Source organism: Pyrgilauda ruficollis, unplaced genomic scaffold (genome assembly GCF_017590135.1).
Source record: "Pyrgilauda ruficollis isolate IOZ18807 unplaced genomic scaffold, ASM1759013v1 scaffold42, whole genome shotgun sequence".
Taxonomy (NCBI): domain Eukaryota; kingdom Metazoa; phylum Chordata; class Aves; order Passeriformes; family Passeridae; genus Pyrgilauda; species Pyrgilauda ruficollis.
The window spans coordinates 2,098,291-2,124,231 of NW_024525712.1; the positions used below are offsets into that span (position 1 = coordinate 2,098,291).

The 25,941-nt window shown below is 43.5% G+C and overlaps 1 protein-coding gene across 2 annotated transcripts; it reads left to right on the plus strand.

Moving 5' to 3' along the window:
* The first annotated feature begins 1,054 nt into the window (after positions 1-1,054).
* Positions 1,055-25,061, plus strand: ADAM17 (ADAM metallopeptidase domain 17). Of its 2 annotated transcripts, XM_041477869.1 has the most exons (17): positions 1,055-1,074; positions 2,607-2,739; positions 4,270-4,403; positions 5,306-5,394; positions 7,393-7,561; positions 8,107-8,237; positions 9,895-9,984; positions 11,017-11,130; positions 11,662-11,806; positions 12,360-12,448; positions 14,311-14,463; positions 15,271-15,470; positions 16,511-16,614; positions 17,238-17,428; positions 18,347-18,477; positions 19,487-19,565; positions 20,742-20,831. In XM_041477869.1, the coding sequence occupies exons 2-16, from the start codon at positions 2,621-2,623 to the stop codon at positions 19,515-19,517; spliced, it is 1,890 nt and encodes a 629-aa protein (XP_041333803.1). In that variant the 5' UTR covers positions 1,055-1,074; positions 2,607-2,620; the 3' UTR covers positions 19,518-19,565; positions 20,742-20,831. The 2 variants fall into 2 exon arrangements, with proteins under 2 accessions (XP_041333803.1, XP_041333804.1); XM_041477870.1 differs by lacking the exons at positions 1,055-1,074; positions 2,607-2,739; positions 4,270-4,403; positions 5,306-5,394; positions 7,393-7,561 and adding exons at positions 21,449-21,505; positions 23,070-25,061 and having other exon boundaries at positions 8,174-8,237; positions 9,895-9,962; positions 17,294-17,428; positions 20,742-20,830.
* Positions 25,062-25,941: the final 880 nt, after the last annotated feature.

A 25,941-nucleotide genomic window follows, 5' to 3' on the forward strand; every position in this document is an offset into this window, starting at 1 on the left:
ATGAACAAGTGCACTCTTGTTTCAGGGTTACAGGAACTGGGAGTGCCGTATGTTTCGTTTGTTACTTCAATAGAATCATCTTACTCATCTTCATGAACCTCTTAGGTCTTGTTCTTACTACCCTTCCTGTGTCTCTGTGAGGCATTTCCAGAAGGGTGTTTGTGTATATTAAGGTGGAGTAGGACTTGCCTACCAAATAAAAAAGCCTGATTTTTTTTTTAGCAGACTTCTCAGTTCTCTTGCCATGAAACTGAGACATTTTGTCTGGCCATAGTGGCAACTGCGTCTTGCTTTTTGGCACAGCTTTCTCTTGGTTCTGGTTTGTCCTTCAAAAGCAGAGGTGGAAAAGGACAGGAATGTTTTGTAGCTGGGGTTGTGCCTCTTGGGCAGACCTTGTGCATGGCAAGTCCCCAACAGCACAGCAGTGGTACCACTCCTCTTGTTTCATGCCCCATCTACCACACACTTGGTCTGTGTCATAAACCAATGTCGGAGATCCTGTATATCAGCATTCACTTTAATTGAGGGGTCAGCTCTAGCCTGAGTGTAGTGACAGAATCTCGAGTTTGATTAAAAGAATTCAGAACTAAGCAGTTTAATGAGTTTTTTTTTCCCCAGAATTGATTTCTTTGCCTGTTCCTACCCCCTTCCTAGGTGGTTCTGGATGAAGGCAGATGCCAGATAAAAAGCAATTAATTAGAACAGACTTTTTAATGAAAAAAGAGCTGTTTGGAGGGGGAAGTTAGACATTTACTCGCTGCATGGCTGTAGTGAACCAGCTCTGCAGCATATGGCAACCTAAAATGAAGGCCCTGCCTGACATGCAGCAGTGGGTCACATGTGGGGAAAATCCCCACAACAGAAAACATGGTGATGGAAACTTGTCTTTGCATATAACCTGAAACACATGGTAATCATGTGCAGGTGCTCTCGACCTGAGGGTTGTAAACAGAAATCAGGAAATTGCAACTGCACTGCCCTTCCTGTGTTGCTCAAGGCCCGGGGAGGGAGAAGCCTGGGAACTGCTGCTCCGTGGTGTCTGCTGCCCAAGAAAGGAGCCGTGTGCCTCACTCTGTGAGTGGGTCTGGTGCAGGGCTGGGAGGGCTGTGAGGGTCATCTTTGCTTCTGTGCCTTGCTCACTTCAGTGTACACAAGCACACCTGTGGCTGTACGCTGCTGGTTTATTCTCCCCGCCCACCCACCCCCTTGCAAAAGGAAAAGCAAGGTGCTTTCCTTGCCCTGATCCGTGCATGCGTTCTTAAAGCTTTCCTGGGCTTTGGAGGTGTGGATTTGGGGATAAATTATGGTACTGAGTGTCAGGTGTAAAAAGCCCATATTATTTCAAGAGCTATGAGCATGTAGATTTCAAGCTGACAGTGTTGGTTTGTTACACAATAGCTGGTAAAACATCTTGTTGGTGGTGCTGCTTACCTTAAAGGCCAATAAAACACAAGAGGTGGCTTTGCTGAGTGGGGTAAGCTAGTGACCAGGGACTCTGAAGGAATGCCATCTCCCTTAATAGAAACCGCTTTGGTAGCTATCAGGTCTGGTTTAGAAACATAATTGGAAATGGAGGGGAAGGAAACAGGAATTTTTTTTTTTTTAAAAAGAATGTCTGGGTGAGCACTTCTGTCTCTTGTAAAATGCATCTGAGTCCTCATTTAGTGCAGAGAAGAGTGGGCACCTCTGGCTGAGAAGGAAAGCGGCAGTGTGGAAATAACAGCCTTCGTTAAGGCTCTAAATAGGAACTGAATCTCAGTGCTAGTGGAAGCCAGGGTGGTTGGGTGTCTCGTTGGGTGGTGGTGGTCCAGAGAAGCAAGTGTGGATGGGTGCTTTGATGAAGGAATGACTTACAAAGTAGCAGGAGGCCTTATCAGCGAGAGCCAAGCACTGTTTGCAGCTGTCGTGCACTTGTTAATGGTGGAAACATCTGCAGAATATTGATCTGAATTTGTAATTTGTGTACTGCTCCCATAGGAATTCAGGCACTTGGTCTCCTTTCTCTGAACAAGTTTTCATGTTCTGAGTAGAAAAGGAGTTTTGCATGATGGTAAGGTATAGGGAAATCAGGGTATCTCAAATGAGTTGCCTTGTTACTTAGTTCTGATTGATTGTGCTATGCAGATACCTGTTTTCTGGCTACTGTTGGGCAGAATGGCTCAATGCAGTCCAGTCTGCAAATTAACTTGGTTTAAGTCTCCTAGGTTAAACTATTTTCTTCCTCAGACTCATGTGGGGACCAGCAGGTGAGGAGAATAATTCACCCCAAAGAAATGGAGACATTCTCCCTGTTTAGTTTCTGGGGGGCAGCCAGGGAGGGCATTAGTTCTGCATTGCTGTGGCAGTAAAAGTGATGAGTTGGCTGCTCAGAAGTTGTAGAAAAAGTGAAGCAAACTCTGTCTCTCTCAGATTGTCTTGTTTCACTCTGTGATTTCTACTTGTGTACACAAAATAGGCCATTACAAAAATGTACAGTAGTTATCCTAAAATTAGAGCAAACTGTGGTCTTGCTGTTGAAATGGGCGTCTCTGGTTTGCTCTTTTTTTAATGTGTGCATTTGGAAAGAAAGTCTTTTGAAACTAAAACTTTCCTTGTTGGTCTTTCAGACACAGTTGAGTCCATGCTTTCAGACTACGACATCCTCTCTCTGTCTAGCATCCAGCAGCACTCACTGAAGAAGAGGGACCTCCAGCCTGAGACACACGTAGAGAGGCTCTTAAGTTTTTCAGCCCTGCAAAGGTAATTAAATCATCAGCGATGAAATAGCATAATATTTTCCTTCAGTTTCTGATGAGTAATGTGCAGTTTCAAACCCAGAAACTGCTGTCTTGCTTTCTGTCATGACTGGCCAGTTCTTCTAGGTCAGTGGTCTGCGTGGTTATATGACTTCAGAGAGGCTCAGAGGAAAGGGGAAAGTAAGTTCTATTTTATTTCTCTGGTTGCTGAAGTGGCAGTAATTTAGGATTTCTTCTGCTTTATTTTTAGGTTTAGTTTCATGTAGATTACTCCCACTGATAGGGTTGGATCTCACTTACACCTCATCTGGCAATATTGTCAGTACTTCTTGACTGTCCTCTGGTTCTTGAAAATCTCAGCCTTCAGTTTGGGTAGTGTGTGAGGTGTGTTGCCAAGAGATTTACTGTATTTATTTTCATGGAGGTTTAATCCTTTTCTTACTGAGTATAAATGTCCCATTAAATAAAATACTTTCATAGTAAAATACTTTCAAATACTTTCAATACTTTAAATTATTTTCATATTTTGTTTGGTTTGGTTTTCATTTTTGGTTTTTGTTATAAGATGGGAAATAAAAGCTCAGGTCAAAGGAGGAGGAGAAATAGAAGGGAGCAGGCATGAAGATTGCAGGGACTTTATTCTGAGAGTCAGAAAAATGCCTTGCAGGTATTTTGGTGCTGAAATTGTGAATCTGAAATGGGGAGCAGGGTCAGAATAACACTTTGTATTAACAAATGTAGATTGAGTTTTGTTTGTCTGACATCTTCTGTCCTCTGTGTATTCATGTGCCTTCCCCGTGTCATCTTCAACTGTCATGCAAGTTATGCATAAATTTTGAATCTCTGAATGTTTGAAAGGGCATTTTTTTGAGTTTGGAGGGGCAATTATGAAAGGTTAATGGGATCAGATGTCTGACTGTCCCTGTTTTGCACTGCCTCATGCATGCTGCTTTAGGGTGAGGTTGCCAATGACAATTACAGAGTAATTACAGAGGAGCATGCCAAAAATCTTTGACTCAAAGCCCACATAAACCAAGAGCCCATGAGGCTTCTTCCAGAAAAGGTTATCAGCTTATTTCTTGGTATAGTTTTCAGTTTTTGTGACAGTATATTGTAAAAAATGTAGGGAGTTCAGATTTCTGTTTATGGTCTTCTGCCTGTATTATGTCAGAAAGTAAGAACTTCAAGATAATTTAATTTCAAATAGATGAAGAAATTTCGTGGTCTGATTATTTATTTATTTAAATGGTTACCAGTAACTGGTTTTGCTTAACTGCAAATGGAGAAGGCACATCATGGGCAAACTCTGACTGTTTTAGATTTGGGGGATTATTTTTTTAACTTTTTTTTTAATTAAACATCTGTGACTCTAAAATATTTACTGTTGTCAATTACACAGTGTATGTTTTTGTAGTGTGCTTATCAGAGTTAATGCTTTTGAACTTCTTTTGGACCCTCAATAAAATGGAGATTTGAATGTATTTGTTATATGTATACTTTGCCTAAAAATAAATGCAAGTAAATTCTTTTACAGGCACTTTAAATTATACTTAACTGCAACTGCTGAACACTTTTCAGAAAAATTTCAAGCATTAATTGTGGATGGTGAAGGCAAGGAAAAGGAGTACCGTGTTCAATGGCGAGACTTTTTCACCGGACATGTCGTTGGTTAGTATGGAGTAGACTGTGGGTCAGTGCTGAGAAACCACAGCTTTGCTCGGGTCTCTTGGGCAGAGTAAATGGTGTATTTCCCTCATTTTCATCAGATGTGGTTAGGATGAAGAAATAAACATAATTCTTATCCTCTTGCGTTTTCTGGTTTTGTTTTTGTGGTGTTTGGGGATTTTTTTAGGTTTGGTAGGTGGTGGGGTGTATTGCATCAAGCTCTTAAGACGGGACTCTTGTGTTCAGTTTGGCAGGACACAAAGGTATAATTTACTTAAGCAGCAGCTTGCAAATTATTATTTTTTTTAAATGCTGATGGTGGCTTTAATTCCAGCTGGAATGTAGGACTTGAATGTTCCTTGCTCCAGAACACAAATCAAAGGTAGAGGTGATGCAGTAATGCCCTGTTCAATTAAAAGACTTAAAGATAGTTCTTTGTAGATTACTTTTCTGTAAAGAAAGATGCCATGCTCCACTTTCATGCAGTACTAATGCTTCTGCTAAGTTGTTTTGATTTCTTTGTTGCCTTTGTGATGTGGTGAGACTTTTCCACTGGAATGCAGGCTGACGCCATGAAATTGCTGTCTGATAGTAGTTAGATGCATGCTGCTTTTGTTGGCAGAAATATTGTGTCCCCCATTACTAATTCCCAGAGCCATCTCAACACTTCCTGCAACATTTTCTGTTAAATCTGAGTCTCGTTGACTGTGACTATTGGGAAGTTAAGACTCGGGGGAAATGCTGATTGATTTTGGTTTTTTTCTTTAAATTGAACAGTACAGAGACTGAGGAAGGTAATTTGTCATGAAGTTTAGAAATCATTAAAAACCTCCAACAAACAGTGTCTGTGCAGGAGCACATGCAAACAGCTGAATTAATTTAATGCTTCCATGTTTATGTTAAAGGAGAGCATAATTCCAAGGTTGTGGCACATATTGGGGATGAAGATTTTACAGTGCGAATCAATACTGATGGAGAAGAATACAATATTGAGGTATGCTTTGCTGTGGAAAACTGTATCCAGACAATCACCTTCTTTTCCTCTGGGTGTTCCTCTTCCTTGTTAGTTATGTTGACACTTCTGTAGCTCAAACTAGATTTGGTGGTAGTGCTTGTTTTTGGAGTGAGGAGGGAGAGAAATAAGAAACCAATTTGGCTTGCAAGTATTGACTTTTATTAGTGAGTGACATTCTCTGATAGTTGCATGTTTTAGGTACATCAGGGAGAAGGTATATTTTAAACAGGAAGGGGTTTCAGAAACAGGAATGGATAATGTCAGAAATTAGTGGTGATCATGGCCTCTAACAAACTGTGGCAGTCTAAACAGAGTCAACATCTGTGAAGCTCTTTAAAACTGGCTTTGTTACATCTTGGAAGTTTTCCCATTCTTAGAGCTTCATTGAAAATCTGATATTTTATCTGAAAATTAGTTATTTTTCCCTACTCCCTTGTTTTTCACCATTTTACTTGCTTGTGTTATTTTGAACTCTTGGTTAAAAAAAATATTCAACAAATAGATAATTAGAGACTGTCATAATGAGATGTTCAGTGCAGTATATTCCCAGACACAAGCAGTATTTGAATGGCTGAATAACAGTAATTATGGCTGAGTGTTATATGGATATTGTAATTGTCTCCAAACCCAAAGATACGCAGAATTGTGGGTAAACCTGAGAAATCTAGTCATGTTAAAGTATAAAAATGTGATCAAAATCCCCAAGTCTCTGTACTTGTGTTTTACATTGAGAACATACAGTATCTGTTTGCATGTGATGTAAAGCGTTCTTGTGTTTGTGCTCCAGAGCAGTTGTGGGTGTGCCTTGTCTCTCCGCGCGGCCAAGGCCCTGCTCCTGGCTGGCTGTGTCAGTGCAGCGGGGGGCAGGCAGTGGTGTGCAGCCTCTGGCTTGCCCTGCTGCCTCGCTGGTGTCCCCAGGTCAGCCTTGGCCTCTGACTGCCCTGGTGAGATGATTCCTGTGCTCAGTCACAGAGGGAGCATGCCTGGTCTGTTCCCCAAAGGCAGCATGGACAAAGCTGCTCTGCCATTCCCTGCTTCTCTGTTCAAGGTAGCTGTGTATGGTTTGGAAAGGCTGTGGGCCTTTGTGTAAACCACTGGTGCCCTCACACCTTGCCTTAGTGTGTGAAGCCTTCAGTTTTGTGCTGCAGACATGTGGCTGCTGACATGGCACAATCTTCACATTCTGTGACCTTTTTGCTGTGAAGTGAAAGCACAGTGTGCTGAATGATGGCTGGCTGAAGTTGGAAGAGCCCTGCCTAGGGGCCAGAGGAGACCCAGAGCCAGGTGCACTGTGTTGTGGATGCAGGCAGTCTCTGCTGCTTGGCTCTGGCCAAAGAGCTGACCCTGTCTATGTCATATTGGGGGTGTTGCTTTAGCTTTAACATTCAGATAAGAATAGGACTTGTCACTAAAGTAAAAAGATTATTTGTATGCATCTGCTGTGGGAATTGGTGTCTTTTCTTGAGATTTCATGGTCTTCTTTGGTTTTGGAGAAACTTATATGCTTGTGAGTGACTTGGGTAGCTTTTAAACATCAAAGAGCCCACATTGCGCTGTGTGCTTGAAGACTCTCTGTTACCTGCTTCCTCCTGTGCTTCTGGTCAGTGCATTTGTTAGCAGTTAAAGATATCCTTCTGGCTCCATGCTGTTACAGAGGGGAGCAGAGGAACCTGAGAAGCCTCTTCAGCTTGTTCAGATTCTGAGGAGAAGAAAAATTCTCTCCTATGGCCTTGTCAGGTAGCTGCCACTACTTTGTTAAGATGCTCTTAGACTTTTGGACTCCCATGTAGCATAAGAGAGTTGACTTCTGTTGGCTTTCTTGGGGATGTCATTTTATCAGTAGATTTGTTGCTGTGGGTGAAGTGCATTTGTGTGTGTAGACAGAAAACTGTGGAGGTACAATGGTGCATACATAAAGTTTTTTACTTATCTAGACTTTGGGTTCATTGTGTTCCTAACTTCTCCTTGTGCTGTCAGCCACTGTGGAGATTTGTAGATGATGTGGAAGATGAAAGACTGCTGGTCTACAGATCTGAAGATATCAAAGATTTCTCAAGGTTGCAGTCCCCCAAAGTATGTGGCTATTTAAAGCTGAGTGAAGATGAACTGTTGCCAAAAGGACTGGAAGACAGGAAACAAAATGAAGGTGGGTGTCCATACCTTGGGAAAGCAGCATCTTTGAAAAAATTAGCTCTTTCAATTCATTGTGGGGATGGAGGGGGGAAGCAGCACTCCTCATGCCTCTTTAAACAACTTTGTACTTCTGTGCACTGTGCAGCGAGACCTGTTTGGCCTCTATGGTCACTCAAGGAATCCATCTTGAGCTGTGATGGGGTTTTGAGAGTTTTTGGTCCCACTTTCCTCTGTTCTTTGCCGTGTCAGCAAAAGTTGGGGTAATGACTAGGAACAGGAGGAGAGGTGTTAAGGCTGTGGTAATGACCTTAAAAACTCTATAGGTAAATCTAATGAATAAGTCAGTTTCACTGCCATGCATTCTTTTCCTTACAGTAAGTATGAGGACTGTTAGGAAGAAAAAATATAAGAATAGCTATTAAAAATTTTAAAAAAGCCCCAAACTAAAACTAAACATCCCCGTTCTCCTCCCAGGAGCCCACCCACACTCAAATTCAAATCTTCAATAAGGACAGTAGGCTCAGCAGTGGCGAGTGTTTGTTGAAATATTTACTTTAGAAAGCACCCATCGGAAGAAAAGAGCCACTCCAGAGAACTCCAAAAACACGTGCAAGATGTTGGTAGTGGCAGACCATCGTTTCTTCAAGTACATGGGCCGTGGGGAAGAGAGCACCACTATAAACTACTTGGTAAGTAACTGTAGCCTGCTAAAATGTGCTGGAATAGATGCAGGAAAACACACTGATGCAGTAGTTAAAGCACCATACAGCTTATACTGCTTTTGTACACACGGCTTTTACCTGGAAAAGTGCTAAATCATGCTTTAAAAATATTCTACAATGAAGCTAATGTAGTTCAGTAGTCTTCAAATTTCACTTAAAAGCAAATTCCTTCCTGTCATATACTTCTGTTAGCTAAGCCGTTTTTTGCCCAGGAACTTCTCTTTTCTCAGTCAGAGCTCTAGAGTCTCCTGGGTTTTGAAATCCACTGCAAATGATCTGAGCATCTTTAAAGTTCAGGCATGTTTAATGAGAAGTTAAAGCAACTCATTTAGATCTTCTTTTCCAGATTCTTTCAGGATTTTCTGTCCAGAACAATAAATTAGAAGCAGGCCCAGTGAACAACTTGTTTGGTTGTACACTGGTGGTGTGGATTAACCCCAGCAGGCAGCTCAGCCTCAGGCAGCCACTTGCTCTCTCCTCTCAGATGGAATGGGGAGAGAATCAGAAGGGTAAAGGTGAGATAACTTGTAGGTTGAGATAGAAACAGTTTAATAGCAAAAGCTGTTCACAGCAGCAAAGCAAAACAAGGGAATTAATTCACTGCTTCTCATCAGCAGGCAGGTGTTCAGCCATCCTCGGGGAAGCAGGGCTCCATTGTGTGTACCAATTACTGAGTGACCCAGCTGAAACACTGGGGTTGTCTGACAGATTTTTGTGAACTAGAACAAGGTCCTTCTCCCTTTCAGCAGAAGGGGAGAGTATGGGGGTTTGGAGGCCTGTTGTTTGTCTAAAGTCTCTTTCTGAGCTTTACTCTTTTAAATGCTAATCACTCTGTTCCACTTTTGCTGGCTTTTTGACCTTTCTGTCCCCAGAAATGCTTTTACATTCCCCAGGTGAGGGGGCCACATTCGGTGTGTTTGCAGAAGTGCTCTTATCTCAGCATCTGACATGTGCTGAGGCTGACCCCTGTTGTGTTTCCTGGGTAGACGGGTATTGTTAAGAACACAGTGATTGGAAAACTAAAACATAAACTATTACTGAGTGGTTCTGAATGCCATTTCTCCTTCTCAGCAAGTTTGGTGGATTATATTTAGTAGAAGGTGTTTTTTTAAGAGAACAGCTTGAAAAGGGAGGTATTGATTGTGAGCACTGACAAGAGACTTTCTGGAACCTTGTGCTTGAACCATAATGAGGAAAATAATAGGTTTTTGGCTGGTGAGGGAAGCAAGCCTGGGGGGTCAGTTAAACTAGTTAAGCACCATGCTGAAACAAAGCAGTTAAAACAGCTCCCTTCTCTGCCTTTCCCCTCAAAGAAATCTGGAAAATTAGTGTTTGAACAAAGTGTTTCCCAAAATGTCTTGTTCTTAATATTATTGCTATTCTGCTACACAAACAAAAGTGATAAATGGAAAAGTTTGTGCTACTTTTTTATGATGGAAAATTTTCAAGTATCTTGGATAATACCGATCCAAAACCAACAGTGCTAGGGAGTTTGTCTTGTTACCTTACACGGGGCTCAATTTTAATTCAAGTGACTGTTTCTAGGTAAGTGTGTAGCAGTTTCTCTGAATGTCTTTTTCTCTGTGAAAGCTCACTTGGGTAACTTGTTTTCTCTTCCACACAGATTGAATTGATAGACAGAGTAGATGACATCTACCGAAACACGTCCTGGGACGATGGAACCTTCAATGGGTACGGCATACAGATAGAGCAGGTATTCACTGTCCTCTGCAGAGGGCTTCCAGCTTAAAGGAACATCGTTTAAACAGCAGACCTTCCTATTATTTTGTCTGGGTTAGAGCTAAAATAATGAAATCCTGCATCATTCACTCCAGCCAGGAGCATTCTGAAATTGCATCTTGCCATTGTTAATGATCTGACATGATGCCCATTTTCAGTTCCTTGTAGTGTTTGGGATGCGAATTTCTGTATTTATTCCTGGTTCAAAAGTACATTTTTCACCTGAATATGAGCAAATTCTGTTTCATTCAGACATACTCATGCATTTATTTTCTATATCTGTTGCTAGTTCTTGGCTTACAAAGCCTGAGTGGGCCTCAAACCCAGGTGAAAACAATCTTGCCTGAAGAGCTTTATTGACTGCCTTAGACATCGTGCTAGTGTAGAGGCTTGTATATGGACACAGGGAATGTTGTGACCTCAGTTTCTCTGATGGTGTCTTGAAGTGCACAGAAATCTGGAAAACAGCATAAAAAACAGGAGAACTCCATCAGCTCAGTGTACTGCAAGAGCTGTGGTGTGGGACATGGAGACTAATGGTACAAGCCAGCTGTACTTGGCTGGGAAAAGATCTGCAGGCATAAAGAAGGAGCATTACTTGGGCAGGGAGGGGGTAGAGAACATGATGAGCTAATTCTGGATTCCTGGGCAAGTGGCAGTTCTTTAACATACATTTTGGTTAACTCAAGCTCTGAAATTATTTGGGGTTATTTATACTGGTTGTATTTGTCTGGGGTTTTTCTACAAGTAAAAGGCATCTCAAAGCAGAATTTAACAGTAAAAACTTCTGATGTTATCCTGTAAAAGGGTTACTTACAATGTAATTATGATTTAGTTGGTGTATTTAACTAGCAGAGGCTGGAAAGTTAATATTAGAATCATGCTGAGTCTGCATTTTTGTCCTTACAGATCTATTGGGATATTTAAAATTACATTGAAACCTTTTCTGTAGCTATAAAATTGACAAAAATTCCTGTTCATTGTTGTTGCCCTTTTTAACATGTAGATTATCATCCACAATGAGCCAAATCCTGTAAAACCTGGAGAAAAACATTATAATATGGCAAGAAGTTACCCAGATGATAAGAAAGATGCCTGGGATGTGAAAATGCTGCTAGAGGTAGGTTGTAACCCTTGAAAAACTGTGCCCCTTAACAGAAAATTGCTCATTTATATGGCTGCTCTGTAGTAATGGGTGAAAGCCCTCTGCTCCCTGTACATGATGTTAGATGTCACATAAAGTCAAACCAGCTGCTGTGCCCTGTAGCCCTTGGTAAAGGGCTCCCTTGCATAATTACAGAGCAGACATCAATTAGTCTTATTAATGTGGTCTGAGTCAGGCAGTCCTGATATGTCTGGCCCTGAGACTGGCTGCCTTGTGACCTTCATCAAGTTATTGTACTTGGCTTTGTCCTCCCTGTGAAAAGGGAAAATGAATAGACAAGTTATGTAAATGAATGTGTACAGTGTGTTTGGGCATTAGTTTAATTTCCTGCAGCTCTGCAGGACTGCTAAACAGCTGCTGTTTTCTGACTTAACCTGATCTAGGAGCTACTCGTCTGGCACATTAAATAAATATTAATATCTACAGATTTCTAACTGTAAGCTAACAGGGATTTGACTATTTTTTTCTTTTTTTTTTTTTTTAAAGCAATTTAGCTTTGATATTGCAGAGAAAGCAGCTCACGTGTGCCTTGCTCATCTCTTCACGTACCAAGATTTTGACATGGGAACGCTTGGACTGGCTTATGTTGGCTCTCCCAGACCTAACAGCCATGGTGGCATTTGTCCTAAAGGCAAGGCTTCTTTTCCTTCTCTCCCAGTTGTGGTTTGGAAGCTAGTTTTTATTATTCATGTTTAATTCTTTTCTCCAACTTTCATGGAGTATTTTGTGTTATGTGCACACACTCTAGGAGCTGGTTTTTTCCATAGAAGGGATGGCTGTTTTTTTTGGCTGAAGCTGGAGAAAGGGGGAAGGATAAAAGTCTCTAAACAAAGTCACTAAACAAAGTCACTAAGCTATCTGGTGTGAACAGGCTGTATAGAAAAAGCCCAGTTCTAAGGGCTGCTTTGTGTGGGCACATCCTGCAGCAGTTCTGGAATGGCAGATGCTGTTGTCTTGGAAATTTCTGCTGGTTTGCCTTTACTGCAATACATGAGCTGTTGGAGCTGTGCTTGAAAGATTCCCAATGCCAAAAACTGGCAAGGTCTCACTAGTGAGCCTGTGAGAACAATAAAGCTGTAAAGCTGTTCATTTCCCCAGACAAGTATCCCTCTCTTCCCAAAAGTACCCTGAAATTCAAGAAGAATGTTTCTCAATTTTAATTTGTTTATTTCTCACTCTTTCAGCTTATTACAGTCAAATTGCAAAGAAGGATATCTATCTGAACAGTGGCCTGACCAGCACCAAGAACTATGGGAAGACCATCCTCACAAAGGTAGAAGAGTATCCTCGTCATACATGTGTGCTGGTGGTGTGTGCCATGGGATTGTGACAAGCTCCTGTGCTCGCTCAGAAAAGAGCTGCTGGCTTTCCATTTGAGTGAGATCTCTGGGGACAAGGATAGAGATCATAAAACAAAAATAATCTTTTTTGTTGCAGCTGACAGGGGGAGACAGGACTGAATGGAACTGAAAATTGAACTCACTGTGAAACAGGAATAGGAACAGCTAGTGTCTCATAGGAGCTGTAATTTCCTAGATATAAACAGGCTTTTGATGTTTAAAGATGAATTTATATGTGTTTTGTTTTAACAAAAAATCCCCAAACAAACAACAAAACTCTTAACAAAACAAACCCTCAAACAGAACAAGCAGGCAAAGTAGGAGGTTTAGTTTGAGCCTTTTAATGAAATTCTTCCACCTGATTTTTTTGTGTCCTGAGTAACTAGCGCAGAGAACAGTATAGTAGACAGGGCTTATTAGTGCTAATACTGAGCTTAATGTAAATTGATGCTTCCTGGATTTTTTTCCATCATTTATGAGATAGTAAATGCACAAAGGTCTGAATATGAGCGTTGTCTCACTTGTGAAGACACCAGAGCAGTGCCTGTGTCTGCCTATATTAAATCTTTGAAGTTTGGCATATTTGGCTTTTGCTGACTTCTGCTGGCTTCTCAGCTGTGCTTTTCTGTAGCATGATTATAATAATAGGAATTTATAATTGATATGTGGGCTAAAACTTGGCACAGAAACTGTCAAGAAGATAGGGAAAAAAGACAGTAAAGCTTTGTGTCAGAGGGATGTTGACAGAGAGCTCTCGCAATAGCTGTTGCCATGCTATTTGCATTTGTTCAATCTCCCGACTGGAGTTCTGACTTATAGTACAAAGGAGGTTTAGTTTTCTGTCTTCCAGTGGCAGGCTTAGGGCTTGGGATGATGGTTCACATTGATTTCACAGGGAAGGTGCTGCATGGTTTCCACTTTGGCTTAAAAAAACCAAAACAACCTCCTTAAAACTGTTTTCCAAATGAAACACAGTGAAGCCCAGGAGGGACACCTGGGCAGCTCTCCTGTCTCTGGCTCCCCCGTTAGCCATGCTGAGACACGGACTGGGGCAGCTCATGGCAGCTCTTGGTCCTTCCCAGCAGCTGCAGTGACAGCTCCTCTCCGGAGCTGCCCAGTCTCCCTGTGGTTATCTTCCTTTCTGTGTGAGTTTAATTTGCCGTGGCCACCTTGTGAGCGTGACACCATCTGCAGGGGAAGGCGCCGTGGGAGGCGCGCAGCGAGCAGAGCCGGTTTGGGCTCCTCAGCACAGGCAGGCGTGTCTCGCGTAAGTGGTGTGGGAAATCCATCCCTGTTGGGCCACAATTGTAGGTGTCTTTCCTAGAAATCATGCAGTAGTGGAGTTTATTCAGCATTCCTTATGTCATCGTCCATTTAGAAGAAATAATTCTAATGGCAAGATAGGTTAAACAAGAGATTGACTAATGGTAGTAGCTGGTGTTTGTTTGGATTGGGTTTTGTTTTAACTTTTTATGCCTTCCAGCTACACAGAAGCAAATTTTCATATTTAAGCATCTGCATTGCCTTGAAAACAAGTGAATTGGTATTCTAGGACAGTATTTTGCTTTAAACAGTGATTTAATGTTCAAATCTGGTCCTTGAACTTAACTTTGAAAAGGACCACAATTTTATTTACCTTAATTTCTCCAGAAAACCAGAAAAATGTTCATAGGAAATTCCCTATCATTTTGGTGTATTTTAGAATTTCTGGTGGCCTAGAAGTACCTGGGATCTTCTGTCCTCTACTAGTCAGACTGATTTTTTCCAACATTGTTTTTTTCATGTTCAAAAAAAGGAGGCTGACCTGGTTACAACACATGAACTTGGACATAACTTTGGAGCAGAGCATGATCCTGACAGTCTGCCAGAGTGTGCCCCCACTGAAGACCAGGGTGGGAAATATGTCATGTATCCTATTGCTGTCAGTGGGGATCATGAAAACAACAAGGTATGGTTATTTAGTTTTGCATCAACACAAAAGTTTCTGCTATGGTCAGTGACCCTTTGCATGGCAAATCTATTTAGTTAATGATTCCTGTAGTTTGAAACCACCAGAATGTAATGGATTAGCCATAAGAAAACATTTGCATGCAGCTGGGTTCTCTGCAAGATAAGTTCATCTTTGTAATCTGGGTTTCACTGGAGTTCATAGCATGTCAAGGTGCATTTTAATTAGTTGTTTGTAATTAGCTGTGGCCATATGCTGCTACAAGCAAGTCCCAGCAAGAGTCAAATCCATCACCTTCAGTACCACACAGCGCTGGGCTGGTCCATAGCTGCTGTTGGAGAGGGGCTGCCAGGTGCCACAGCCGTGGTGGAAGCTTGCCCTGGCAGTGTGGAGTTGGCACTGAGCCTGTTCTACAGATGAGAAACCCACATTAGCAGGGGATGGCCTGCAGTCTGCCCTGGCCTGTGCCTGTGCCCAGCCCCTCTGCCCAGGGGCAGCGCAGTCTGTGCCTCCTGCTGCAGCTTCACATCCCGTCCTGGGGCTGCTGAAGCCGTGGGAGAGCTGCAGTTGTCTCTGAGCCAGACTGCGTGGGGGAGTCCCTCAGTGTGCAGCAGTGTCTGTTACTGACCCAGCTGTTACTGTCCCATCTGAAAGTTTTTCCAAGGTATCAGACTGACAGTACAAAGAGAATAACAGCTTTCTGGAATGCCAGAGCTCAGGGACATAGGGAGGCTGTGGCTGTCTTAGATGCCAGTTGTTGACAGAAAGGTACACTCAGTGCTGCTTTTTTCCTCTGTGACTCTCTAGATGTTCTCAAGCTGCAGCAAAAAATCCATCCATAGGACCATTGAGGTCAAGGCCCAGGAGTGCTTCAAAGAGCGCAACAACAAAGTGTGTGGGAACTCCAGAGTGGATGAAGGCGAGGAATGTGATCCTGGCCTCTTGTACCAGCTGGCTGATCCCTGCTGCTCTGCAGACTGTAAACTGAAAGATGGTGCCAAGTGCAGGTAAGGGGGAATGAGCCGCAGCTTCTCTTTACACAGGAGAGAATGTTGGGCCAGGCTGAAAACTCCTAAAGCCACCTGCACTGTCACAGGCCCTTTTCCTGGCTTTAAGGCTGAATGAGTGAGCTCACAACAGTGAAAGATTTCATGAGACACTTCTGTGTGCATGCATTAATTTTTATAGCATTTTGTTTGTTTTTCTGAGAAGTGTCAAGAGCCACAAGTCAAATCTTGCAAATTATTATTGTGTTGTCGTTGTTACCGTTATTATTATTAAGCAAACTTAGGCAATCAAAAAGAATCAAAAAAATTCCTGCACACACTTTCTGTGCAAATACAAGTTTTGTTTGTGTTGGAAGGTGGCTTTTTACACTGGTACATACTGGTAATTCCAGACTGCTGCAAAATGTGTTTGAGCAGACAATACAGTGACTGCACTGAATGACTCCTCTTTCTGTTGTTGCTTTTTGGGGTGTTCATGGCCTTGTGGCAATGCAGTGTCCAATCTTTTTTTTTCATAGTTCAGCTCTACACCATGTAGCATTAGAGAGCTTGTGCAATTCCTGTTGTTCAGCAAGAAAATCCATGCATTTTAATAAGTGCTTTTGTACTAAGGGCCTTCATGTATTAGGTGAGAAAATGAAAGTAAAGACAATACAGAATACAAAGCAGGAAACCTTCAGGGCAAACAGAAGGGGGAGAAATGTTTGGGGAAGGAAAGGGTAAAAGATCTTGTCCTAAGTTACACAGCAGGTTACAAGAGGTTGATCCATGTGCCATGAATAAATACAAGGGTCCCTCTGTTATCTCTCAATATTCTGTACTTTCTATGTGATTTGACCTTCAGTACATGAAGAGTGAGTATGTATGTAGAAAGGTGGTTGTGGGAGGGGGCAGAGAGGACAAGGGTTGAATCAATGAGTCTGTCTCCAAGAAGTAGCTTTTTATTTCCTAAACATCTTTTTTCTCTGGCTTTGTCACACTAGTACTTATTTAAAAAAAAATGGTTAATATTTATTTCTTTCATTTTGATCTTTCCCCAGTGACCGAAACAGTCCTTGCTGTAAAGGCTGCCAGTTTGAAAGTGCACAAAAGAAATGCCAGGAAGCCATAAATGCCACTTGTAAAGGAGAGTCTTTTTGCACTGGTAGGATGTGGTTCTGTCCCCTGTATGTCAGCTAGCCAAGTGCTTCAGGCTCAGTGTCCTGTTCAACCCACTTTCAGTCTAGTGCCCTTTAGTCATCCGGTACATGTAATTTTAGTGACCAGTTAAGCATCACAATATTCTCCTATAATGAGTTTCATTGTAGTTCAAGAGTCACTTTGTGATTTATTGACCAGAAGAACATAAAAAAGGTTGATTTTTAAAAGTTTTTTGTTTCTTTCCCTTAAAAGAAAAAAAAAAAAAAAAAAAAAAAAAGGCAAAACAGAGTGTGTCCCTGGGAGGGAACAAGAATGAATTTTGCATAGAAAAGGTGGAATTGCTGCAGCTCTGCTTCACTTCCCCACTTGTTTACGTCCTCCTCATAGGCTTTCTTGGAGACAGGGAGTCAAGTCAGCGTGTGCTTTGCCAGGGGGGGCCCCAGGGTCTGCACCTACTGCTTGGTTGCCAGTGCCATAATGCCCAGGCTGTTGAAAGCCTCCAGAGCTGCTGCTGCCTCTCTGCAGCTGGCAGGCAGCCTGCAGTTGAAAGGCAAGAACAAGCTATTGGGGTTTTCCTGGGATAAGTCTGTATTTCCATTATTTTCCTTCTTTCTTCTGCACACTTAGGTTCTCTGCCCTTTGCTCTAACACAGTCCTCCCACTCTGCTGACTTCCATCTGCAGGGAACAGCAGCGAGTGTCCCCCTCCAGGGAACGCTCCGGATGACACAGTGTGCGTGGACATGGGGAAGTGCAAGGATGGGGAGTGCGTCCCTTTCTGCGAGAGGGAGAAGAACCTGCGGTCGTGTGCATGCAATGGTGGGTGACACAGAGGGAACTGAAACGGGGCTGGGACTGAAATTTGTATTTCATCTCTGCTCCTGGGAGACGCTGGCTTCACTGTGGGCTGGCCTGGTGGATGGCTGAGTTTGTGGTTTCTGGAAAAGTTTAAACTGTTGGGTTTTGTCAGGTGTTCTCTTTTTAAAAAGGGAATGTGAATGTCCTCCTGTCTTCTGGTGGTTTGGGTTGAAGACATTAAGATGAGACTTAGGCTCTGACACTCCATCTAAAGGAGAGGACACTCCTACCTTCCAGCTCTACCACAGATGGAGAAGAAGGGATTGTAAGGAGGTTTCAACCAATCTCTGGATCTGGCAGAGGAGTAGTGGCCTCCAGCAAGGGGTTAAAGAAAGATTTCAGAGACATTAAAGTGCCTTGAGAATATAGAATGCCCAACTTAATTCCCCTGCTAACCTGCCTGCCATATACTTCTGCCAGTGATTTTTCCTGCTCCTTTGCTGTTCATTTTATCCCCTAAATGTGGAAAAGCAGCTGGGAGTAGGATGAAAACTTCACAGGGGCAACACAAGGAACTGCTGTGAGCCCCATCATTTGAGATGGAGGGCATAGCTGAGGAGACAGGTGCGTAGAGGACTCAGAGCCCAAGAAATATTTAAATTTGTCTTTCTGGATGTGGTTGAACCTCTTCATTGGCCTGTTGATTTGTGCAGTTTTGGGGTATCAGCTTGGAGAACTTGGTCCCACTGTACCCCTCAATATGTTGCACAGGGCATGTTGTTGAGTTTTAGGCTTGTCAGAGTGCCCAAAACTGGGCGGCTTGGTCCTGCTTTCCCTGTGGGGCAGCTGTTCAGGACTATGCTCAGCCAGGGGACACGAGGATTGTGGGTTGCAGGTGACTCTGTGCTTCCAAGGAATGAGTTTGCTGCTCTATTTCAGAAACAGATAATTCCTGCAAGGTGTGCTGCCGGGACGAGCAGGACAGGTGCACGCCATACGTGGATGCCAACGACCAGTTCCTGTTCCTGCGCAAGGGCAAGCCTTGCACTGTGGGGTTCTGTGACACAAATGTAAGTGTGCCCAGCTCTGCTCTGCTGAGAGGAGGACTGTGCTGGGGAGGAGAAGCCAAAGCTTGAGCAGGGCAATGGGTTTTAAGTACCTCTTCACGGGGTAAATGTCAAAGAATGTTGGAGGCTGTGGGTGTTGGAGTTCTGCAGAGACCCATGCAGGAGGAAGCTGTGGAAGCTGTTCCCTTCTGGAGCTGCTCATTACCCCCTCTGCTGCTCCCCACAGCTCAGCAGCCTGGCACCCTGCACAGCTCAGCAGCCTGGCACCCTGCACAAAGGAGGGGACTGAGTGCTGCTGTAAGCTCGGTTGGGTTTGCAGCGCTTGCCTTTTCGGTTGTTCCCATTAGCCCAATTAGTTTTTATTCCAGTAATCCAGGTCAGGGAGAAATCACATGGAAATCCAGCCAGCAGTATGTGAAAGGAGCCTGTGGCAGGGAGACTGGTGGGCCGCTGGCATTCAGTGGCCTTTTCCGTGGTACAGCTGCACGGGTACCTGCAGACCCCAGTGGCTGGAGCTAAACTGGGTGTCAGCAGAAGTGAATTTGGGAGGGCATGCCCCAGTCCTTCTGCTCGCAGATCTGGAAGATCAAGGTTCTGCTGTGTTAAACCAGCACAGCCAAATCTGGGAGTGAGTTTGTCTGTAACCTTGGGCTCCTGAGAGCTGCAGCCTTCTTTGTGGATAATGGGAACTGAGGCTTCCAGTGTTTAAATCTCTCCAGAAATATCAGTTTTATGTCCCCTAACATGGGCCAAAGGTGGAGTGGATTTTGCATGTTCTGAACAATAAAATGATCTGATTCAGACCACAATTGAATTCAAACTGGTTTGATAAAAATAAAGGCAGTAAAAATGGACTGCTGCAATTGGGCAAGAGAGTAATTCTGTATTCAGAATGTAAATGAAGTCATGCTGTGTCTGTAGTTCTCATTTCATTACTGTCATTGTACCTCCCTCTCCAAGAAGGCAGTACTTAATACTTTGGTAGTATAAGATCATTTTGTTACTTTTGCAGGGCAAATGCGAGAAGCAAGTACAGGATGTGATTGAACGATTTTGGGATTTCATAGACCAACTCAGCATCAATACTTTTGGTAAGATACACAACCATGTCCTTTGGGGATTTTTGAGTTCATGACATGAATGAACCTTTAAATCCTTGGGGGGAGTTAGCTGCCTGGATTTATTCACCGTGTGCAAGGGTAGCTGTGCTTGTGGTATATCGAAGTGTATTTTTGCCTGAAGTTTGACACTACTGATTGCACCTTTTAAAGCTGAAAGGATGGGAGATTGTTTTGCATTTTTCTACTCCATTTTTTTCCTAGGCATCTTCCAAGCTTGTGAAAGGGGTGATAGCCTCTTGTCTGAATACCAAGAACTAGGTCAATTAGAAAAAAGCAGGTAACAGTCAGTCTCTTTAGAGGTCAGCTAGATTCAGTAGGGTATAAAGTGGGCCTCTCAGTGGGATTTAAATGTCAACAGAAGGGGAGGGGAACACTTCCTTTCTCTGTCATTTAAGAAAACCAGAGGTCACACACCTCAAGCTGTGCCTGTACTGAGTCGCTCCCTGTGACTGAGTGGGCCTCCTTGGTCTTGATCCCAACTGTGCAACCCAAGCAGGTGTCACCTCACCCCAGGTGTCACCCCCAGTGTCTTGCTCTATTACTGGCACCAGACAAAACCCATGGTTAAGCTGGTGCTGTGTCATGAGCCCTGTGTGTGCTCATGGCACCACTGTGCCTGCACAGTGCAATTATCTGAACTGCAGCTTTCAATCTCAAGTTTCAGGGACAAAAAATTGTTTCTTAGGTAACTGATAAAGCTATTTAGCCTGCTTGGATAGAGGCAGTTTTTGAATCTTTGGCATCCAAATATTTTGTTTGTGGAGGCAGGTAGAGATCAAATGACTGTTACATCATAATGTGGTAATGGACTCTCACAGTGTGTCTTGTATAAGTGAGAGGGGCAGCTTAGCTGGCTCAGTATAGGCTGTTCCAAAACAACCCACATTCAGTATTAGAGCCTCACAGCATTTCTCTTCAGAGAACAACAGAGAAAAACCTGTTATTGTTAACATACTGGATACAGATTTTTAAATTGTGTAGTTTTATCTTTACCTACTCCAGAGTAGGCAGCCTGTGCTTCTCCAAGCAATTCTGAGGCTTCACTTGCCTGAGCAGTGGCTGCAGAAGGGGGGATAGATGTGTGTGTGTGTGTGTTCATGAAGCAGTACTGGGTGGGTAACTGACAGATTTGAACTGGTTCCACAGGGAAGTTCCTAGCGGATAATATAGTGGGCTCTGTGCTTGTCTTCTCCTTACTGTTTTGGATTCCTCTCAGCATCCTTGTGCACTGTGTGGTGAGTAAGCTGTCTTTGAGATGACTGCTCTGTTGGATTTTGCTGTGAGAACACCCTTCATATGTGAAGTGGCAGATGGCTGTGGGAGAAATGATGGGAAGCTTTTAGCAAACCCTGGGGGGAAATCCAGCATATGTAAGGCTTACTGCTCCTTCAGTAGGCAAAACTCTTGCTAAACTCTGCCAGGCCCTGGCAGACCCAGTGCTCCCATGACTATTCCCTGGAGCCTTTCCCATTCTTTCCCAGGCAGATTTTCTTTCTCTGCCTTCTGAGTTCCACCCAAGTATAATTTTGGTATTTTTATCATTAAAAACAAAGTCTTCTAAAGCCCTGTGAAGAAAAGACACCCACATTTTGAGAGAAGACCCAGAGTGGGATGTGATCTCAGTTGATCTTGCGTGGATGGATAAAGAGTCAGTGAGCTCATGGCCACTTACAGTGTGAACATGTGGTGTGTGGGCTTAGAGCAAAGGGATGCTGTGCCCACAAGCACTCCTGAGGTAAATGGGAAGGCATGGGAAGTAGGGGACCCCCACAAATTGCTGAGTCACTGGAGGAGAAACGAGTCTTTGCCATAGGGAAATTAACTTTCTTATTTTGTTGTGTGTTTTTCAATAGGACAAGAAATTGGACAAGCAATATGAGGAGAACACAAAGTCCCTGTTTTGCCCCAGTGTAAGTTGCTGTCTACGTCTGAATTGCCAGAATGCTGTCCCATGTGTATTGGAAAACCTGAACCTCAGGTGTCTGCAGAATAATAAAAGAGTAGTAAGAGAGAGCCCCATGCTGCAGAGGGTAAATCCATGAGAGGGGAAGCTGGTTTCTGAACAAGCCTCTGTTCACTCTTACCAAGCACTGCAGCATGGCAGGGTCTGATTCCTCCTTCCTGTCAGAGCTGAGCCTTGTTGGCAGAGCCCCTCTGGTGCAGCAGAGAGGGGCAGGAAGCCCTCTGGGGCTTCACCCGTGTCCGGCATCCCCTCGGCACAGCACACTGGGCAGCACCACCACAGGCTGCTAGTTCCCAGCCACTGGAGTCACTGAAGCATGAGGCTCAAAAATCTCTGCAAAATGCAGTGTCTTTGCTGCAGAATGGCTGTTTGCAGGAGGTGGCTTCTAGCACCCAGATGTGCTACAGCTTTCCAGTTGCTCAAGGGTCACATCAGCAGCACTTCTCACCTTGCAGATAATGAGCTGGGAGAGGGGAAGAACAAAAAGGTGCCAAGATAAATTTTAATTACAGTCCAGCACAGGGCACCTTGTGACATAGAGGTTTGGGTATCCTTTCCTGTGCTTTGACAATACAGCTCCTATTAAGAACTAAAATATTCAAGTTAAGGAAAAGTTGTTCTGTTAGGAGAGGGGAAAAAAAGCCTTGCAAAGCTCTTCCTTGTATAACCCTTGGAAGAAGCATACTGAAGTTGGAAACCACTGAGGCAGAGTGCCTTTGTAATCTACTGTGACAGAACTGAGGGTGATCTTAGTTTGAGTGCCCCATAGCTGTGACATGAGAAAAGTTATCTTTGTGCTTCTTACCTGCATTCAATTGAGAAAATCCCAGAGGCAGGACAGAGAGCACAGATATAGCCAATGCTCTCCTTGCACCAGCAACAGTTTAACAAACAGATTTTGTGTCTTTTGAATCTGCTGAGGATGGAGAGTTGGGAAACGGTAGCAGGTGAACATCTCATTCTTCCCAGTATTAGCATTTACTGAGGTCCTTGGGGAATTTTTATGCTTAAAGATTTCTGGATATTTTCCAAACCATCCTGAAATAGTAGCAGACATCAATGGACTTGAACTTAATCTGGGTTGAGTACGATGACACTGATCCCTGCAGTGTTTGACCCTGTGTTGAGTGCAGGTCTTGTACAAGAAACCGTGAACTCTCCAGGCTGGAGAACTGGAATAAGCTGTACCCTGGACTGTTTCCCTGCCATGAGCTCTGTGCCTGTGTTTCCAGTCCTAGGCTTTGCCAAAGCAGTTTGGGCCCCAGGAAGGAAGGGCCAACTCATCTTCCCAGTGAGGCTGTCCTCTGTGGTGCTTTATACAGAGCAGGAAGCAGAGACAGAACAGCCTTTCTGCCTTTAGGGAGTGGCACGGAGGACATGGCTGCCTTTAGGCTGTTCTCACAGGAATGCAGCTGCTCCTCAGAACGTGCCTCCTCCCTTTAAAAATGCTGCTGTCCCTGGACTAGCTGCTGGTTGCTTTTGCCAGTGACGTGGCCGCTTGTGTTTTGCAGAACGTGGAGATGCTCAGCAGCCTGGACTCGGCCTCCGTTCGCATCATCAAGCCGTTCCCCGCGGCGCAGGCCGCGAGCCGGCACCAGCCGCTGCAGCCCCTGGCGCCCGCGCCCGCCGCGCCCGCGCCGCCCAAGCAGGACCACCAGCGCATGGACACCATCCAGGAGGACCCCAGCACCGACTCGCACATCGACGAGGACGCCTTTGAGAAGGACCCTTTCCCAAACAGCAGCTCTGCCGCCAAATCTTTCGAGGACTTGACAGACCATCCTGTCATCAGGAGCGAGAAAGCTTCGTCCTTCAAACTGCAGCGCCAGAACCGGGTGGACAGCAAAGAAACAGAGTGCTAGTGTCCTGCTGCCTTCTAAATGTATGGCTCGTGTCTGCAAAATAAGGATCTGAAACCATTTCATTTCTATAAATATAAATATATGTATATATATTTTTGTGAGGGAGTGGGAGAATAAGGAAGTGACCTACTGCAGATGCTGGTCATGTGTATGACCTTCCTTAAACTACATTTATTAGAGCATTATATCTTTTAAAAAGGAAAATCCGAACTAGAACTGGCTTGTTTTTGAAGCTTTTTGGATTTGTTTTTCTACTTCCTTGACCTTTAACATTTCCTTCAACCTGTGGTGCAAAACCAAATATCCTGATGGATATTGGATTGTGTATATCAGCCTTTTTTTATAATTTAATATTTTGTAGTCTCACAGCACTGATAGACAAAATTAAGGGGCTTTTAAAACCAAAATGAACTCTGCAGTATGTTCCATAATACAGTAGATTTAGCAGTTTAAGGTACATGTAACCAAAAGATTAAGCAAATGCCTTGAGAACAGAAAGAGTCATGAAACAGATAAAAATACAGTCTCGCAGCATTCAGTAAAATGCATAATCAGAATAAACTTAAAATGCCCAGCTTCTGTATAAATAAAAGGATCACAGAGGCTGTTACACTGGACTGGCTGTACACAGTGCATGAGAAATGCTCCTCTAGCATGAAACTCTTCTGCCTCAGTGGTGAGGCTGTCTTGTCTTGGTGGCTTTTTTTGGGAGCTTCCCACTCTGCACTAAGTTTTGTGTGTCACAGGTGTCTGGCTGGAGAAAGAAGCTTAAAGGAAGAAATAATTCATGCAGATGACATTTTAAACTGCTGTTTACAGCAGTTTTGGTGCAGAAATGTTTCTCCAAATGTTATTTTAAAATAAGCAACACTATTGTTGAAATTTTCAAATTACTGAGCTCAGTTTTCTGTGGTCTCTGTGGCCTTTGGAAGCTCCTACTGCATGAATGATGGGAAAAAAATCACTCCATTGCAGGGGAGGCATTTGTTTAAAAACAATTGTGAATTTAATAAAGAAATAAACCTTTGTTAAAACTTGCAGGGTAAGTATAAGGAGGAGATCTTGTGAATACAGATACTCACACAGGTAGTAAAACATGATGCAAAAGGCTGATAATTGGATGGTGTCTTCTGTCAGGTGAGCTGGGACTGGCACATGAGCGTTGTTTTAGCTTAGCAGCCGATGGACTGACACAGTGGAGTCACAGAGCAACTGTCCTGGTGGTACAGCAGCACCTTCCTTCTGCGGCTGTTTTCTCCCACAATAATCTATTGATTGAACTGACAGAACGTGGCCAAGGGCAGAACCATTTAACTCTTACAAGCCTGCACTCAGGCACAGGGAAGTGCGGCTGTGGTGAGCCCATGTTTTTAAATGTGAGGGAAAGGAACTGAACCTGTGCTGCCAAGTTGTGTGAGTGCTCCCTCTCCTCCCCACCCAAGGATACTTGTTACACTAGTTACTTGAATGTGTGCCTTATGGTATTCCTGTCTGACTAGCTATTATGTTTTATATACTGGTTTTGAACTTTGTTTGGGGTTGTTTTTTGTTCAGGTTTTCTTTTTTTGATTCAGTGCAAAGTACACATGTGAGGAGTTAATTTAATTCCCAACAAAATAAAAGCTTTTTTATTAAAAAAAATAAGTTAAACAAGAGCTGTTTCTATGCAGTCCTTTTCTAAAAGATCTCCATTCTCTGGTTGTCAAAGCCTGGGTTAAAGGTCTGGCATGCAGCCAGGCAGGAGCCAGGATTCCTGACTGCTCCTTTCTGAGCTCAGCTGCTGCAGAGGCCAGACCTGGACCATGAGGGCTGCCTGCTTCCTGCCCGGGCTGGAGCTGGTACTGCCATGTGTCCTGCAGATTATCATCAGTTCAGATGGTGACATCAAATGCCTGAGGAATGTGCTCAGATGCCTGTTCAGCTCCCAAATCTGTGAGTACATGTTCTCACCACATAGGTCTTTACATCCCAGGTGAAAACCATGCAGTGGCAGGTGCTTGGGAGCATGCAAACAGAGATTTGGAGCAGGCCTTGGAAATCACTGAATCCCTCCCCCAGCCTGAGCTGTATTCCAGAAACTGAAAGCAGTACTTGCATGGTTTGTTCATAACACCTAAGGCAGGAAGATCCACAGCTTCCCACTAGGAACCCCTTTTGCTGTTCAGCCAGTATTTTCTGTAAGCATTTATTACAGGAAGGGTAGTCCTGTTTAATACTCATAAATATTTATATATTAAACTTGCGTCTGCTCTGGCTCCAGGCCCATGAAAAATACTTATGGTTCAGTTTATAACACTGTTACATAGTAGATGACAGGTCTTGGCCAGCTTGTCTTAATTATTTAATTAAGCAAGGGGAGTCTAATGGCACTAACAGTGCAGGACAGCATGAGAGCCTCTCATTACTCTCTCACCCCCTGCATAATAAGCACACCTGTTCCATGTCAACATAACTGTTAATACAGCCCAGAATTATGGAGGGGTTATATTTGCAGTGATATTTTTATGTGTGGTTAGTTGTA